The sequence below is a fragment of the Alexandromys fortis genome, unplaced genomic scaffold (genome assembly GCF_014885135.2).
Source record: "Alexandromys fortis isolate MF-2015 unplaced genomic scaffold, M_Fortis_MF-2015_v1.1 scaffold_136, whole genome shotgun sequence".
Lineage (NCBI taxonomy): Eukaryota > Metazoa > Chordata > Mammalia > Rodentia > Cricetidae > Alexandromys > Alexandromys fortis.
The window spans coordinates 1,023,210-1,039,190 of NW_026068024.1; the positions used below are offsets into that span (position 1 = coordinate 1,023,210).

Consider the following 15,981-nt stretch of genomic DNA (forward strand, 5'->3'; position numbering starts at 1 on the left):
CAGTCGATACTGGAGACAGAAACTGGGAAGAGAAGGAGTGGGAGGCAGACATGGAACTGGAGGGGCCTGACACATGGTTCTGTTTCTACTTGCAGTGTTTGCCGGCTCTATCCTTTGTGTCCAAGGGTCCAGGCCTGAATCTTGACATGAGCTGATGAGCATCAGCTCAAGCAGAAACAGCAGCCGGCTGTTTCAAGCCCTTCACTGCGGCTGCTTCTCTGGTGGAACTTGGGGACATGGCTTTGCTTGGTGTGCACCTCCCTCCTTTAGCTCACCTTCCGGGTCCCTTCAGGAAGTGCAGCTGTGATGAACTGGGCAAAGAGAAACAAAACACCCAACCCTGCCTGAAACTCCTCAGCAGGAAAGCCCTACTGTGGGCCCCTGGTCTCCAATATTCCTGGGGTGCATTGGCGGGGACAGTTTGTTATCAGTTAACTAAGCTTCCTGTGTGTTTCCGTGGTATCCCTGCCCCACCTGGTGATTAGCTGCAGGCAATCTTCTCCATTGTTAATATGGTAATTTCCCACCTGCCTGGGCGGAGAGATCTTTGAGCTGCAGTTAGGTAGATAAGGACTCCCCCAAGTCTGAATAAACGGCATTAGCTTGATCTCCTATCGAATGACCCTGGTCTCTGGGTCTTGTGTTCAATCTCCAGGTCCTTGCCCGGACTCGCATTCGGTACAGCTGCGCGCGAACTGTACCGAGGGTGTGACACAGAAACCGGGTGTTACGCCCTACTACTAGTGGTGCACAACTACCCAACAAGGCAGCCATAGACTTATTACCGAGAGAGCGGAAAGGTAAGAAAAGCCCTCTACAGACCCAGATGGCTTGGCCAGCTCACGCGAGATCTGCCACAGACTCTCAGGAGCTTCCGGATCCCTTCAGTTCTTTCCTCAGATTTCTAGACACGAGGTCATCAGTCAGGAACACCTTGGCTAACACGTGGTCTTTGAGGCAGAGTTTTAAACCTGGGACAGGATGTCAGAGTTCAACTCAGATTTTCCATATTTGGTTCATAAAGACCAGAGTTCTCTTGGCTAACTTGAGGGCATGGCTCATGGGGCTAGAACCTGGTTTTCCGAATCCCAGTTCTCACACCATACTGCATAAAACACTGTTTACAACACTGCGAGGATTGGGGTGCAGTGGCGCACGCCTTTAATTCCAGCACTTGGGAGGCAGAGGCAGGGAGATCTCTGTGAGTGCAAGGTCAGCCTGGTCTATATAGTGAGTACACACACCTTTGATCCCAGCACTCAGGAGGCAGAAGCAGGAAGATCTCTCTCAGTTTGAAGCCAGCTGGATCTATAATAGTGAGGGCTGCATAGTGAACCCCTATCTTAAATGTGTGTATATATATATATATGTTTTATTACATTGATTTTAACATTTTATTTTGTATGTGCCTTTGTGTATTCGTGCACACATGTGAGTGCACATGTGCACACGTGCCACAGCCTACATGTGGAGGTCAGAGGACAATTGTGAGAGCTGGCTTTCTCCTTTCACCACGTGAAACCCAGGGACTGGACTCAGGTGGCAGTGTCTTTTAGCTGCGGCACCATCTCCCCAGCCCTACGTTAGTTTTCCAGCTTTAAACCAGACATCAAGCCCTTCTTTGGTTTTACAACTGTCCTGGCAGATAGATGTCTGTGGAACATCCTCGGCTGCAGACAGACAGTAAGAAACTCTTCAGGGGGCCAGACATTACCAAAACCATGTACAGGAAACAAAGTTGCTCTGGAGAAGATCAGGAAGGACAGGCAAGAAGAAAATGAGGACCTTGAAGGGGTGGGGGGGTCCTGTGAGGCAAAGTGAGCATTTACAGGCCCCGAAGGACGGGGGTGGGAGTGTTCAGAGACCCGCAAGGTGTGAGCAAGGCATGGCAAGAGCAGCCTGGGAAGCAGCCAGCAATGTAAAAAAGGTGTGTGGGGGGTGGTTTTTGTTTTGAGATGAAGTGTCATGTAGTCCAGGCTAACCTCAGACTTCCTATGTCGTCAAGTGTGACCTAGAACTTATAATGACCCTACCTACATCTCCCAAGTGCTAGGATGAGACACGTGTACCACTACACCTAGTTCATACAGTGCTGGGGAGAACTCAGAACTTTCACACATGCTAGCCAAGTAATCTGCCAACTGAGCTACAGGCCCAGACCCTACAAAGGTATTTCAAAGAAGGAATTAGCGAAGACTTGTATTTTAGGTGCATTTAGGAACCAGATGGAGAAAAAAAATATTTAAGGTTTCATTTTCAGTTAGAAAGTAATCATCTAGATTCGCTTGTTCATTCATTTATTGATCAAAATTTATTTGCCCATAATGTCAGGCAGGGACTGATTAGATCGAAGGAGAAGTCACTAAACCCGGAGAGCACTGACGAAGATGGAGCTGTAGAACTAATGTGGAAGATTACAGACTCGAGGCCCACCAGGAGCCAAAAACCAGCAGCACCCAATGACTAGGGACATGGGGAGGCAGGAAGGAAAGAGAAACATCTTTGCGGATGATGGAAATAAATACCTCAGGCATTATTTTAGGAGTATGTGGAGACTTGAGGAAATTTCTGTGAGAAGCTCTAGAAAGATTAAAGCCCACGCGGGCACTCGCCCGCCCATGTGCCTGCACTTGAACACACCCATGTGCAGCACTCGAACATCAGTCATCACCTGCAGCGGTTTGGGAAACAAGAGGCACCCTTGGAACTTGTTATTTCTTTGGAGGATAAACAGAGACACCCCAGAGAAGTAATTAGATCATAGACGGGATTGTAGGTTGAACAGAGAGAGGTTGAAAGAAAATAGAATCGTCTTGCTGGGCCTCCCTGGACAGCCTTGTGGTAAGCCTTTCCGACCAGAACTCTAATTTGATCAAATTGGGGCTGCTGTCACGTGATTTTATAAAGAGTTTTCAAAAACACAGGGCAGCAAGAACAGCAGGTGAATGCATATGGGGCGGGAGACAGAGCAGGCTGAGTAAAACTTTTTAAAAATAAGAGTTATATTTTTTTCAAGGAAAGGAATTTTAAACATTTTTTTAAAACTAATGTTACTGTAAGAAGCAGATGAGTGGGCTAGAGCATCCCTTTCTGGTTTCTTATTCCTTATACACTACCACAGATACAGCACAGCACAAACACAGTTGTGCACGGTGACTCTTGGCTGGGTAGCTTGCCTCCTAGTCCCTCCATTCTGGGCAAGAGTAGAATTTAGGGTTACAAGTCTGGGGGTGAATTCATCGCTGGGTCAGACTCTCTTGTGCTACCTGAGTAGGGTCCCAGCTTTCTCTTGCTGTTGGAGGATGGGGCACTAGAATCAGGCTCTGAAGTCAACCTGCGAACAAGATTCCGACGATACTGGAGTCAGGGAGGTGGCTCAGTAGTCAAAGTGCTTGCTAGACAAGCAGGAGGACCCAGGTTTGGACCCTCAGGCCCATGTGTATGCTGGGCAGAGGAGGTGGCTTCTCTGTGAGCCTTGGAAGGAGGAGCTAGAAGTGCCTCTGGGAGAGCTGGCTAGGGAGACTGGCCTAATCTGTGAGCTCTGGCTTTGCCTGAGCAACTGTGCCTCAAAGAATAAGGTAGAAGAGAGATTGGAGAAAGATTCCAGGCACCCATTTAAGGCTTCCTCATGCACACACACACACAAACACAGACACCAATACACACATCACACACACATAAACATGGAAAAAGAAAACTGGAGCTCTCTCTATTCCTGACATTGTTATACTATCTGCCCATTCTGTAAATGGCCTCTAGGGGTTTCATTTCAGGACTTGATCTGACTCCAATACAGGAAGGAAGCACGCTCACTCAAAGGGACCCAAGATGCATGATGAAAGCAGGCTCCCAACGTCGTACTGAGAGTAAATGTTTCATAAGCAGCAAGGGTTTGGGGCTGGTTCAAGTAGCTAGAAACGATCGCTCTGGAGAAACAAAGCTCACTGCCAACATGCGATCGATCGCAGCTGAAGGCTCAGCTGCAAACCTGAGCAGTGGGTTCACAGGGAGCTCTCAGCCTCACAGAGGCCTTCCGCAAGAGCAGCCCACCAAGGTGCAAGAGGGGTCCCAGCGAGCTCAGAAGTGCCAAAAATGTCATCCCGCGGAGTAGCTTTGGCAGCTAGGCAATTGTTTTTTTTTTTTGGGGGGGGGGGGTTTCAAGACAGGGTTTCTCTGTGGTTTTGGAGCCTGTCCTGGAACTAGCTCTTGTAGACCAGGCTGGTCTCGAACTTACAGAGATCCGCCTGCCTCTGCCTCCCAAGTGCTGGGATTAAAGGCGTGCGCCACCACCTCCCGGCTAGGCAATGGATTTTATACAAAATATTTGTCTTATTTAATGTATGTTCTTTTCCTTCTTTTGTCTTATTTTCTTTCGACATGGGGTCTAGGTTTCCCTTGGTTGATCTTGAACTCGTGGGTTCAAGTAATTCTCCTGCCTCAGCCTCCCAAGAAGTTGGAACTCCAGAGTACAACACTCCACCTGACTTTTTGTTTGTTTGTGTTCAGGTGGAAAGGCAAAGATGAACAGTAAACCAGAAGGGATATTGCTTGGTTGTGCTAGAAACCCCCGGGCTGGTAAGAAGGAATTTCTATGGAGAGAGCAAGGTGATGTGCCCATTTGGTTGGGCCCCTGTGAAGGCTGCACATGCCCCTACTGTGCAGAGACTTGGGAAGAAGAACCACCTCTTCAAAGGACAAAGGAGAAAACAGAGAAGCCAGACCCCATAGGCTTTTGTCTTCTATTCTTCATTGGACCAAAAGGCTGAAGACTTTTTTTTTTTTTTTTTCTTTTTCGAGACAGTGTTTCTCTGTGGCTTTGGAGCCTGTCCTGGAACTAGCTCTTGTAGACCAGGCTGGTCTCGAACTCACAGAGATCCACCTGCCTCTGCCTCCCAAGTGCTGGGATTAAAGGCGTGCGCCATCACCGCCCGGCCTGAAGACATTTTTTATGTCACCTATAATTACCAGAGGGAATGAAATAGCCCAAGTGTAAAATGTCCCACAGGTGCCTGGGGTAAATAAAGATCATGGGAGCTTGACATCTAACGGGAGTCATTTCTTCTGTTGCCCTGTGCACCAGCCCCTTTGTATCCAACTGCACTCAGTAAAGAAGCAGGAGACAAGCAAGTGGAGGACAGGACTTGGCTCTGCCCGAACACACAGGGGAACTGCCATAGCCAGCCACAATGTTGCAGTTACAGTAAAATACAGCTACGGTCTCAGGTGTAAGTTTTCCCATCACCTGAAAAGCTGTTGACTATGTCTGAAGAGTGAAAGATACCCCAACTTTGGATCTGCATCACCCTCAGCATCTCCCTAATTAAAGCAGCTTAGATTACAGGTCAGAAGTTCAAACGTAAATGTGAGTATAAACTACTAGCCACAAAAGGGGAAGGGCTGTGGTGGGAACTGCCTCGGAAATACCGCACGTTAGACAGGACCCTACAGAACCCACTGAGAGTCAGCCTGAGGTTGAGCAATTGAAACTGTTGAAACTCAGACATAATTAGAGGCTGCAGAGATGGCTCCAGGTTGAGAACTTGCTTGCCCTTCCAGAAGACCCACAGTCAGTTCCCAGCACCAACATCAGGCAACTCCAACCACCTGTGACTCTAGCTCCAGGGGATCTGGCCTCTGAGAGCACATATGCGTACACACACACACACGCACATACACACACACACACACACACACACACACACACACACGTGCGCATACACACACACACATACTTAAAAGTCTTTTAAAAAAAGGAAATTATAACTAAACACCTAGGACAAGCCCACAAAATTCAAGGAATGCATATGATCAGATAAAAACTTGGTTAAAATGTTGCCTTAGTATCTCCCCAATGCCTAGTCCACTTACAGACTCTTCTGAGGAGCCACTTTTTCAGACATGCTTGGTTATCGGCTAAAAGGTTCTTGGTGCTTGGCTTATTTCCTCTATAATGATGGAAATAGAGCTCTCCCTAGATGTGGTGGTTTGAAAGAAAATGGCCCCAAAGGGAGTGGCACTATTAGGATGTGTGGCCTTGGCATAGGTGTGGTCTTGTTGGAAGAGTCACTGTGGAGGCAGGCTTTGAGGTATCACATATGCTCAAGCCACACCCAGTGTCTCAGTTCACTTCCTATGGCCAGGGAATCAAGATGTAGAATTCTTAGCTCCTTCTCCAGCACCTTACCTGCCTGCATCTGCCATGTGCCACCATGAAGACAATGGACTTATCCTCTGAACTATAAGCCACTCAATTAAATGTTTTCCTTTGTAAGAATTGCTATGGTCATGGTGTCTCTTCACAGCAACAGAAACCCTAACTAAGACACATACATTCAAATTTTTCTTGGGCTGGAGACATGCCTCAACCATTAGAGCACCAGCTGCTCCTCCAGAGGATCAGGATTTGGTTTCTAGCACCCAAATGGTAGCTCATAACCATTTATACCAGGGGATCTGATACCCTCTTCTGGCTTCTATGGGCACTTCATGCAAATACTGCACAAACACACAGGCAAAACATCCACATGCAAAATATTTTTTCCTTTTTCTATGCAAAATATTTTTTAAAGATGTTATTTATCTGTTTATTTATGTATTTATTATGTATACAGTATTCTGTCTGCATGTATGCTTGGATGCCAGAAGAGGGCACAAGATCTCATTACAGATGGTTGTGAACCACCATGTGGTTGCTGGGAATTGAACTCAGGACCCCTGGAAGAGCAGCCAGTGCTCTTAACTTCTGAGCCAGGTCTCCAGCCCCCACACGCAAAATACTTAAAAATTGAAAAGAAAAAAGTCCAATGATGTGGCCATGTTTGTTTGGCTTCTGGTGAGTGATCCTCGGCTATAACACAACAAAGTGGACAAATGGAAGGGTCACACGTGCAAGAGGCCACACACATGAGGTGGCCCCCTTTGGACAGCCCATTTCCCTGAGGAGACTGGCATAAATTCCTTCTAAGTGTAATGTACCATGGTCTTGTACTAGGCCCCACCTCTTAAATCCTGTCACCCGGTAACCAAGCTTCCAACATATGTGTCCGGGGGACACAAATCACATCCAAACAAGTTCCTTAAACCTGTGCATGGTTTCTACGTCTGGTAAATAAGAAACTATTAAGAGAATCTACCTTCCAGTAATTACAGTTTGGGTTATCCATAGTTTCCTATGAAAGATTATTTCTGTCATAAACTTTCACCTCATCTTACAGGTTGATCAAACAACAACACTACAAACTCTAGTTACTGCACATCCATCCCCCCCAGGTCTCAATGGAGTGGGGCCTGTCTACAAGTTTCTTAGAACACGATGAAGGGAAGTGGTCCAGGCCACTTCTAGATGAATGATGTGAATAGATCTTATTATCATTGATTAATAAAAAAGTTGATTTGGCAAATAGCCAGGCAGAATATAGCTAGGTGACAGGGAAAGAAGGCAGAGTCAAAGAGACACCACCAGCCACTGGGGAAGCAAGATATGAGGTAACAAGTCATGAGTCTATGGTAAAATATAGAATAATAGAAATGGGTTATTTTAAGATATAAAAGTCAGTTAGTAATAAGCCTGAGCTAACAGGCCAAACAGTTTGTAATTAATATTAAGCCTTGGAGTGGATATTGGGAACTGGTGGGCAGGAGAGAAACCTCCAGTTATAGTGAAATACCTAGAAATTTGAAGCTGGACTCAGGTGCACCTGTTGAGTCTGCTCTGGGTGGATTTTCCTTGAGCTCCTTCAGGGCGAATCCAGGGCTTGACATTACACTGAGCTCAGTGTAAATCTGACACGACCCATCTAACTTCTCCAGGCCACATAGTCCTGGTGCAATCTTGGCGCTTCCAGAACACAGCACTTCCCTGGGGTTGGTCCTGATGCTTCAGGTTCTATTCAGGATGCTCAGCTTCATCCACCTACCCTCCCCACCTAACAAACTTCCGCTTGTCTTTGCAGTTTCATTTAACCTCATATCCTTTACTTGAGAACCTGTGCTGTCTCTCTGTATCAACTCCTGGTTCTAGTTCTCTCTCTCCCTCCATATGTGTGTGCCATCCTGACGTTGTCCATATTCATGGACTAATTGTTTGGCTGCCTCTTCTATTAGATGGCTAACTAACTCCTGGAATGCCTTGCAACACAGGGGATGTGGGGCATTTCTAGATGATGGAATGATGGGTGGGCCCTCTGGGCTGGTTTAGAATTAAGTCATCTGCTATGGAGCCTTGGTTAAGAGCCATGGAGACTGGAGAGATGGCTTAGCAGTTAAGAGCACTTACTACTCTTACAAAGGACCCAGGTTCAGTTCCCGGCATCCACATGGTAGCTCACAATCCAATGCCCTCTTCTGACCTCCTCAGGCACCAGGCACACACATGGTGCCCAAACACAGATACAGGCAAACACAGGTACACATAAACAAGTCTATAAAAGTCAGAGGAAGTCCAGGGCTCCTACAAATCTGTTCTTGATAGAAACTGGGCCAGGCAAATGGATTTTTCTACCTCTGAGATACAGAGCAGCAGTGGTTAGCACCCGCTTTTGGAGAAACTAACTTCCAAAAGAATGATACGGCTTTTGCTTGAATGTTACGTAGAACAGAGGCAGCATCTAGGACTGATGAACGAATGGGCAGATGGAAGAGAACCATGAATTTCTCACGAGTTCTGCTGGTGTCCTAATAGATCTCAAGAGTGTGGAACAGTGTCTGCATGCTTGCATCTTCACAGAGCCACAGAAAGGAAGGGCTTCAAGTGGCCTTCCAGACCAGTTACTGATGTAGCTTACAATGACTGCCTCCTTGGTAGACAGAAAACTGAGATTCGCTGGGTCAATCTGCTATCATAGTTCTTTACAAAGTGAACTGTTGGGCTAGTGAGTTAGCTCGCCAGAACAAGAACCTCTCGCCATGACTGACAACCTGAGTTCAATCCCCAGGACTGACATGGTGGAAGGACAAACCTGAAAATTATCCTCTGATCTCCAGACTCCCACCATGGCATCCATGCACCCCTCCACACACTCCACAATAAGTAAATAAAACATGATAAAAAAATTTAAAGCTAAATGTTCTTCATTTTTAAATTAAAGATTTCCCACTTCTGTGGTATTAAGATATTTTTTTTCTTAGTTTAGGGATGTAGTTCAGTAGGAGATTATGTTGTCTGAGTTTGCATGAGGTCTTTGGATTCAATTCTCAATACACACACACAATCTTATATGAAAGAATAGTGATTATAAATAGTAGCTACGTATATTCTTGTTTTGAAAAATGTATTTATCTCTGTTCATTATTATTCAAATTAGGTTTTTTTTCCAAAAAATTTTCATTAAGATACAGTTGGTCCTTATATCTATAAACACCACAGTTGTGTCCTGGACATTTTGTACTGACTTCTCTTTTAAATTCTCCTTAAACAGCACAGTACAACAGCTGTTCACACAGCACCTGAAATATACTAGGAATATGCCACATACTCTAGAGATGATGTCCACAACCAGGAAGGGAGGCTGGGTATGCTGATAAACACCTGGTCCCAGCACCCAGGAAACTGATGCAGAAGGATTGTGAATTCAAGGCCAGTGTGAGCTACATTGTGAGTTCCAGCCCAGCCAGGACTATGATGTAATATTCTATCTCAAACCGAAGAAATAAAAACAAGATATAAGGGAGGATGTAGGTATGTATTTGCAAACACTATGCCATTTTATATAATGGATTTAAGCAGATGAGGATTTTAATATACATTTCCAATTCATTTTTTTGTTGGGGAGAAGGGTTTCAAGACAGGGCTTCTCTGTGTAGCCGTGGCTGTTCTGCAACTCAGTAGACCAGGCTAGCCTCGAACTCAGAGATTCACCTGCCTCTGCCTCCCGAGTGCTGGAATTAAAGGCATGTGCCACCACCACCTGGCTTCTAATTTTCTTAAAAATATTTTTATCTGGGGCTGGAAAGATGGCTCAGAGGTTAAGAGCATTGGCTGCTCTTCCAAAGGTCCTGAGTTCAATTCCCAGCAACCACGTGGTGGCTCACAGCTATCTCAGGCATACACACAGACAGAATATTGTATACATAATAAATAAATAAGTATTAAAAAAATTTAAAAAAATATTTTTATCTGGGGCTGGAGAGATGGCTCAGAGGTTAAGAGCATTGCCTGCTCTTCCAAAGGTCCTGAGTTCAATTCCCAGCAACCACATGGTGGCTCACAACCATCTGTAATGGGGTCTGGTGCCCTCTTCTGGCCTTCCAGGCATACACACAGACAGAATATTATATATATAATAAATAAATTAATTAATTAAAAAATATTTTTATCTTATTGTTACTTATGTGCATAGGTTGGGGGTACGTGCACATGAGTGTGGGTGCCAGTGGAGGCCAGAGGTTTTGAATTCTCTGGAGCTGGTGTTTTAGCAGTTGTGAGCCACCCAGTGTGGGTGCTGGGACTTGAACTCCAGTCCTCTGGAACAACAGTGTGGACTCTTAGCTGCTGAACCATCTCTCCAGCCCACCCCCACCCCGCCCTCTTTCTTGAGATACTGTCTTGAAGCAGGCCAAGCTTATTAAACTTCCTATTTTCTGCCTATTTGTAGAAGAGGAAATGGGAACCTGTGCAGTCAAATGTTAGAGCATTACTCAAACAAGAATGGCCTTTATCCTGAGTAAGAACAAGAGATGCCAGCACTCAGTCCCAGGCCAGTCCGGGATACACAAAGAAGCAAACAGAACAAAGTGAAGACTAGGATGGGTCTCCTGCTGCCAGAGCTTGAAACTCTTAGCTCTCTTTCACCAAGTTCTGAATGCTAACAAGGTGCAGACCCTCACCCTAAAGGCACTTGTGGTGCAGAACTGAGGCGAAGGAGCCTTTTCTGTATTTCACTACACTCCAGGTTAGGTAGGCTCCACTGTCCTCTGCCCTTACATCATGACACACTTCAGATGCCAGGGTGCACCCTCGTCATTTTCATTAGATTAAAACCCAACAGCATGGTATAAGATGATTCATAAATGCATATACAGGTAAACACGTTATTTCATTTATACGCTTACCTTCTCCCTGATCAGTCACAGGCAGAAGCCTCTACTATAATGTAATGCAATAATTCTGCATCTAGGGCAAGATGGGCCGGCTTATTTCTGCTCATCTGTTGAGTCACATAAATATCAGGAGACGACACATGTTAGTGAGACAGACAGAAAAGCCTTTAAATCCAGCTCAGCAACCAGGAAAATATTCAAAGCTGAGGTAATGAAATTTTTAGTCCATTTATTTCAACTTCTCATTATTATTCTATTAAAAAAAAAACTTGGAAACTATTTAACTCAAGTTTGAGAGAAAAACAGGGCAGGCAAGCTGTAACTCTCGTCAGCTGCCAGGAAGAGGGAGATGGAGGAGAGAGTTAGAGAAAGCCATATCCTTCTCCATGGAGGCTAGCACAGCTGCATGGCGCACAGCTGCATGGCGCACAGCTGCACGGCAGCACAGCTGCTTGGCACAGCTGCATGGCAGCACATGGGGCTTTAGAAAAAGTGTGAGAATATGCCCAGAGTGCCAGAGAAATCATGTATAGGCTTTGACCAGTATCTGGGAAGACAGAAAGGGAGAGAGACAGACAGACAGACTCCTAGCTGGCCTGCAACACACAGAGATCTGTCTGCCTCTGCCTTCTGAGTGCTGAGATCAAATGTGTGTGCCCCATATACCATCTCCAATGAATTTTATAGCCACTACATTTATGAAAGTTTCTAATTCCTGCTGTTAATGCTGTTCAGTGTGCAGGCCCAGATACTTACCTTTTTTCTTTGTAAAGTAATTGAGCTTTATTATTGTTTATGTGTGTATGACGTGTGTACAGATGAGCTTGCACCATGGCCTGTGTGTGAAGGGCAGAGAATAACTTTGTGGAATCAGATCTCTCCTTCTATGTTTATATGAGTTCCCTCAGGTCAAGCCTGCACAGTAAGTACCTTTACCCGCCAAACCATCTCACTGGCCTCTCCCCTCCCTGTAACGGGTTGAACAAGAACGGTCCCCATAAGTTCATATTTTGAAGCCTTGATTCCCAGTCAGTGGAACTGGTTAGAAAGGATTAGGAGCTGTGGCCTTGTTGGAGAAGGTGTGTCACAGGGGGTGGGCTTTGAGGTTCCAAAAGCCCATGCTAGATCCAATCTCTCTCTCTATCTCTCTCTGTCTCTGTCTCTCTCTGCTATTTTGTTCGTGTTCTGACAAATAAAGCTTGCTTGGAGTCAGAGGGCAGAGTTAGCCACTAGTTAACCATAGAGGTTTGGAGGCCTGTAGAAAGAGGACAGGAAGTGGTAAGGCAGGGCTGAGACAGGACTCTGCCCTTCTGGATGGAGGAATGCAAGAGATAGGAAGTCACTGGTGGCTGCTCCACTGCTACTCTGATCCTTCAGGATTTTATCCCGACATCTGACTCCTGATTTTTATTGATAAGATTAACGGGATTTATGCTTCATATATATATGTGTGTGTGTGTGTGTGTGTGTGTGTGTGTGTGGACACCTGTTCTGGGTGCAAGCTCTCAGCTACTGCTCTGGCACCATGTCTACCTGCTGCCACACTCCCCACCACCCCGTCATGGTGATCATGGATTAACCCTCTGAAACTGTAAGCAAGTTCCCAATTAAATGCTTTTTTAAAAAAATTATTAGCCTTTTTCTTAATGGGTTCATAACATATTTTGGTTATAATTCTTTCATATTTTGGATCAATCTGTGGTTATCTTTGCATTTGTGTTTTAAGAATTATTTATTTATTATGTACACAGTGTTCTGTCTGCATGTATACCTGCAGGACAGAAAAGGGCACCAGATCTCATTACAGGTGGTTGTGAGTCACCATGTGGGAACTGAACTTCTAACCTCTAGAAGAGCAGCCAGTGCTCCTAACCTCTGAGCCATCTCTCCAGCCCTACATGCTTTCTTTTATAAGTTGCCTTGGTCATGGTGCCTCCTCATAGCAACAGAACAGTAACTAGGACAGCCTGGACCATACCCAGTACTCTGTAAAAACTTTAAATTTGCAGCAGTAAACACAAACCCACTGTGTTAAAGAGACCAAACACTAAAACAAACCCTTTCCTAGTATAAGACAGGTGCTGGGTAAAAATGAAGTCATTGCTCATACAATTTTTTCACTTTGAATTTTTGAGGTAATTTCAGATTTACAGAACTGTGGATAAAAGCAGGACATCTGCGCTATCCTTTCCAGCCCCTTCCCTCAGTGTTGGCGTCTGGTATGAGCGCAATGCACACATCCAGATGCAAAGTCTGACATCAGTACGCTAGTTAATCCGCCAGCACTTCTGCTGCGGCTCACCTAGTAAGGTGAGCATGGTAACAACGGTTCACACGGTAACGGTGCACACGGTAACGGTTCACACGGTAACGACCTTCCTCTGGCTGTGAACCCTGGTCTAAATGGCATCATAGTTTACAGTCACTGACCTGTAGGAATCAGTGTTTCATCCACAGGCAAATACGCCTCTGCTGCGATGGTGACTTCGTGGTCATATATGTCTGGGGAGCCCTGGGAAGGAAGAAAGAGAGAGAGAGAAATGTACTGCCTGGGTCTTTTTGGGGAGAGTGGGGGTTGAGAAAGGGTGTCTCTGTGTAGTCCGGGAACTTGCTATGTAGACTAGAGTGGCCTCGAACTCACAGAGATCCACCTGCCTCTGCCTCCCAAGTGCTGGGATTAAAAGTGTTAGATACCACATCCGGCTACAGGGTTTTATTTTAGGTATTCACTTTCTAATGTTTGCAAAAATGTCTACAAGTGGGGCTGAAGAGATGGCTCAGTGGTTAAGAACACTGACTCTTCCAAAGGACGGACCCAGGTTCAAATCCCAGCACCCACTAGCAGCTCATGGCTGTCTGTAACTCCTGTTCCAGGGGATCTGACACCCTCACACAGATAGCTATGTGGGCAGAACACCAATGAACATAAAATACAAATAAATAAATTATTAAAATGTCTACCAGCATTGACAGTTAACTGATGACCATGACTAATAAGATCACTTAAGGGGGGCTGGAGAGAGCATTGCTTGCTCTTCCAAAGGTCCTGAGTTCAATTCCCAGCAACCACATGGTGGCTCACAACCATCTGTAATGAGGTCTGGTGCCCTCTTCTGGCCTGGAGACATACACACAGACAGAATATTGTATACATAACAAATAAATAAATAAATATTTAAAAAAAATCACTTAAGGGTAGGTAGAAGGAGTCACCATATGGTCACCGAAAGTTTGGAAAAAACTATCAGATGTGATTGCAGGGTGGGCAAGGTGGCTCAATGTATAAAGGCACTTGTTGCCAGCCCTGTCCCCACAGGGTAGAGAAGATAGTCAACTCCTATAAGTTGTCTTTGGACCTCCGTAAATAATTCACAGTAAGCATTATGTATATGTGCATGCATAAATACAATTTCCAAAAAAAATGGTCCTAGCATGCAACTCTCTGACATAAAAGATAAAAAGAAGGGGGTGGGGCTGATCTATAACACACAAGTCTTGGATAGCCAGGGACCACTTTCAGGTTTGCCAGAGAAGGTCACCTGTCACTCTTCTCTGGCTTAGCTCCTACCCACAGGACACGTTCCCTGTCACACAACAGAAGTCAGAACCACAGTCCCTGCTTCTGAGAATAAGTTATCTGGGGGAGAGGCAAAGACTGATCTAGGAAGCCCAGTCAGTGGTCAGAAGTCCCAGGGTTCTGCCTCTCGCTCGGTGTCCCCAGGGAAGTTGCAAAATCTTCTGGAAAATTATTTGTTTTAGGAGAAAACTGGGATATGCTTTTCCCAGGGCCCCTTCTGAAGTACAGGTTAGTTAGGGGATTTGCTGCTTGCAGACTGGAAGTCATTTTTATTCATATGAAAACATTTAAGCACTGTTTCTTATTTTCAGTATCTTAAAGCCAACACCACAGAAAATGGGAAACGCGGTGGTGGTGGGGCTTCCGCCTCACGGCTGCTCAGAAATCAACTGAAGTGAAGTTTCTTAGTCGGGGGGATTTTTGCCCTCAGAGGGACATCTGCAATGTCTGGACACTTAGAGCTGCTGCCTTCTAAACCAGAAGGGGTCAAGGACACCGCCAAACATCCTAACTGCAGAGAAGCCCCCACTGCCACCAAGAATTGCCTCACCCAAAATGTCAGTGCCAGTCTTGAGAAACCCTGGTGAAGCTCCGCAGAAGCCAGACTCTAGGGAGGAGTAGGAGCTGGGTGAACACTCATCTTTTTTGTTTTCCAAGACAGGGTTTCTCCGTGTAGCCCTGGCTGTCCTGGAACTTGCTTTGTAGACCAGGCTGGCCTCGAACTCAGAGGGATTCGCTGCCCTTGCCTCTCGAGTGCTGGGATTAAAGGCGTGCGCCACCACTGCCCGGCTTGGACATTGGTCTTTATAGTTAGAAAGACTCAGGCTGCATGATCAAAGTAGTCATTCTGAGAAGAGGTCAAAGTTCAGAGACACGTGAGTCCACGTCCAAACACAGCAGGAAAGGGCTCATTTCACGGTCTGGAGGCTCTGCTCTGAATTCGCATGAGGTTGGACCGAAGCCTGGGTGGCCCTTGGTCAGGAGCCACAGTCTATCTAGAGAGCAGCAGAGTCCTAAGGCTCAAGAGCCAGGCCCATGCCTCCTCCACTTCCCTCTGCGTCCAGGTCTCACTCTCCTTCCCCAGGAGTCTGCCTTCTTGCTGCCATTCCTCTGTAAAGAATAAATACCTACTTAGAACCAGAGTGCTGTTCTGGTTTCTATGGCTACCGACTGATTTCTTCTGTTCTGGAATTTCACATAAATGACCCCACAGTATCATTCAGTCTCTCCCATCTACTTCACAACACAATGCTCTTGGATGTGTCCAAGTCCCGGGACCAGTGGTTTGGTCCATTGTACTGCTGGTCTAGTATCGTCGGGCTTTCTACAACCCTCCCGGAGATAAACATGTGGCTTGCTTCCAGTGC

The 15,981-nt window shown here is 45.8% G+C and overlaps 1 protein-coding gene and 1 long non-coding RNA gene across 2 annotated transcripts in view; both read right to left on the reverse strand.

Moving 5' to 3' along the window:
- Galm (galactose mutarotase) overlaps nucleotides 1–15,981 on the reverse strand; it is a 63,070-nt gene that overhangs the window by 26,281 nt on the left and 20,808 nt on the right. The window contains exons 4-6 of the mRNA XM_050163536.1: nucleotides 13,468–13,549; nucleotides 873–971; nucleotides 276–286 (exon numbers count right to left, since the gene is read on the reverse strand). Coding sequence (XP_050019493.1) covers nucleotides 276–286; nucleotides 873–971; nucleotides 13,468–13,549 — 192 coding nt within the window. The remainder of the gene's footprint in view (nucleotides 1–275; nucleotides 287–872; nucleotides 972–13,467; nucleotides 13,550–15,981) is intronic.
- On the reverse strand, nucleotides 4,156–11,035 carry LOC126514538 (uncharacterized). Its single transcript, XR_007595602.1, has 2 exons — nucleotides 4,880–11,035; nucleotides 4,156–4,244 (listed from the first exon to the last, which is right to left on the reverse strand). It is a non-coding gene; the product is annotated as an uncharacterized lncRNA (long non-coding RNA).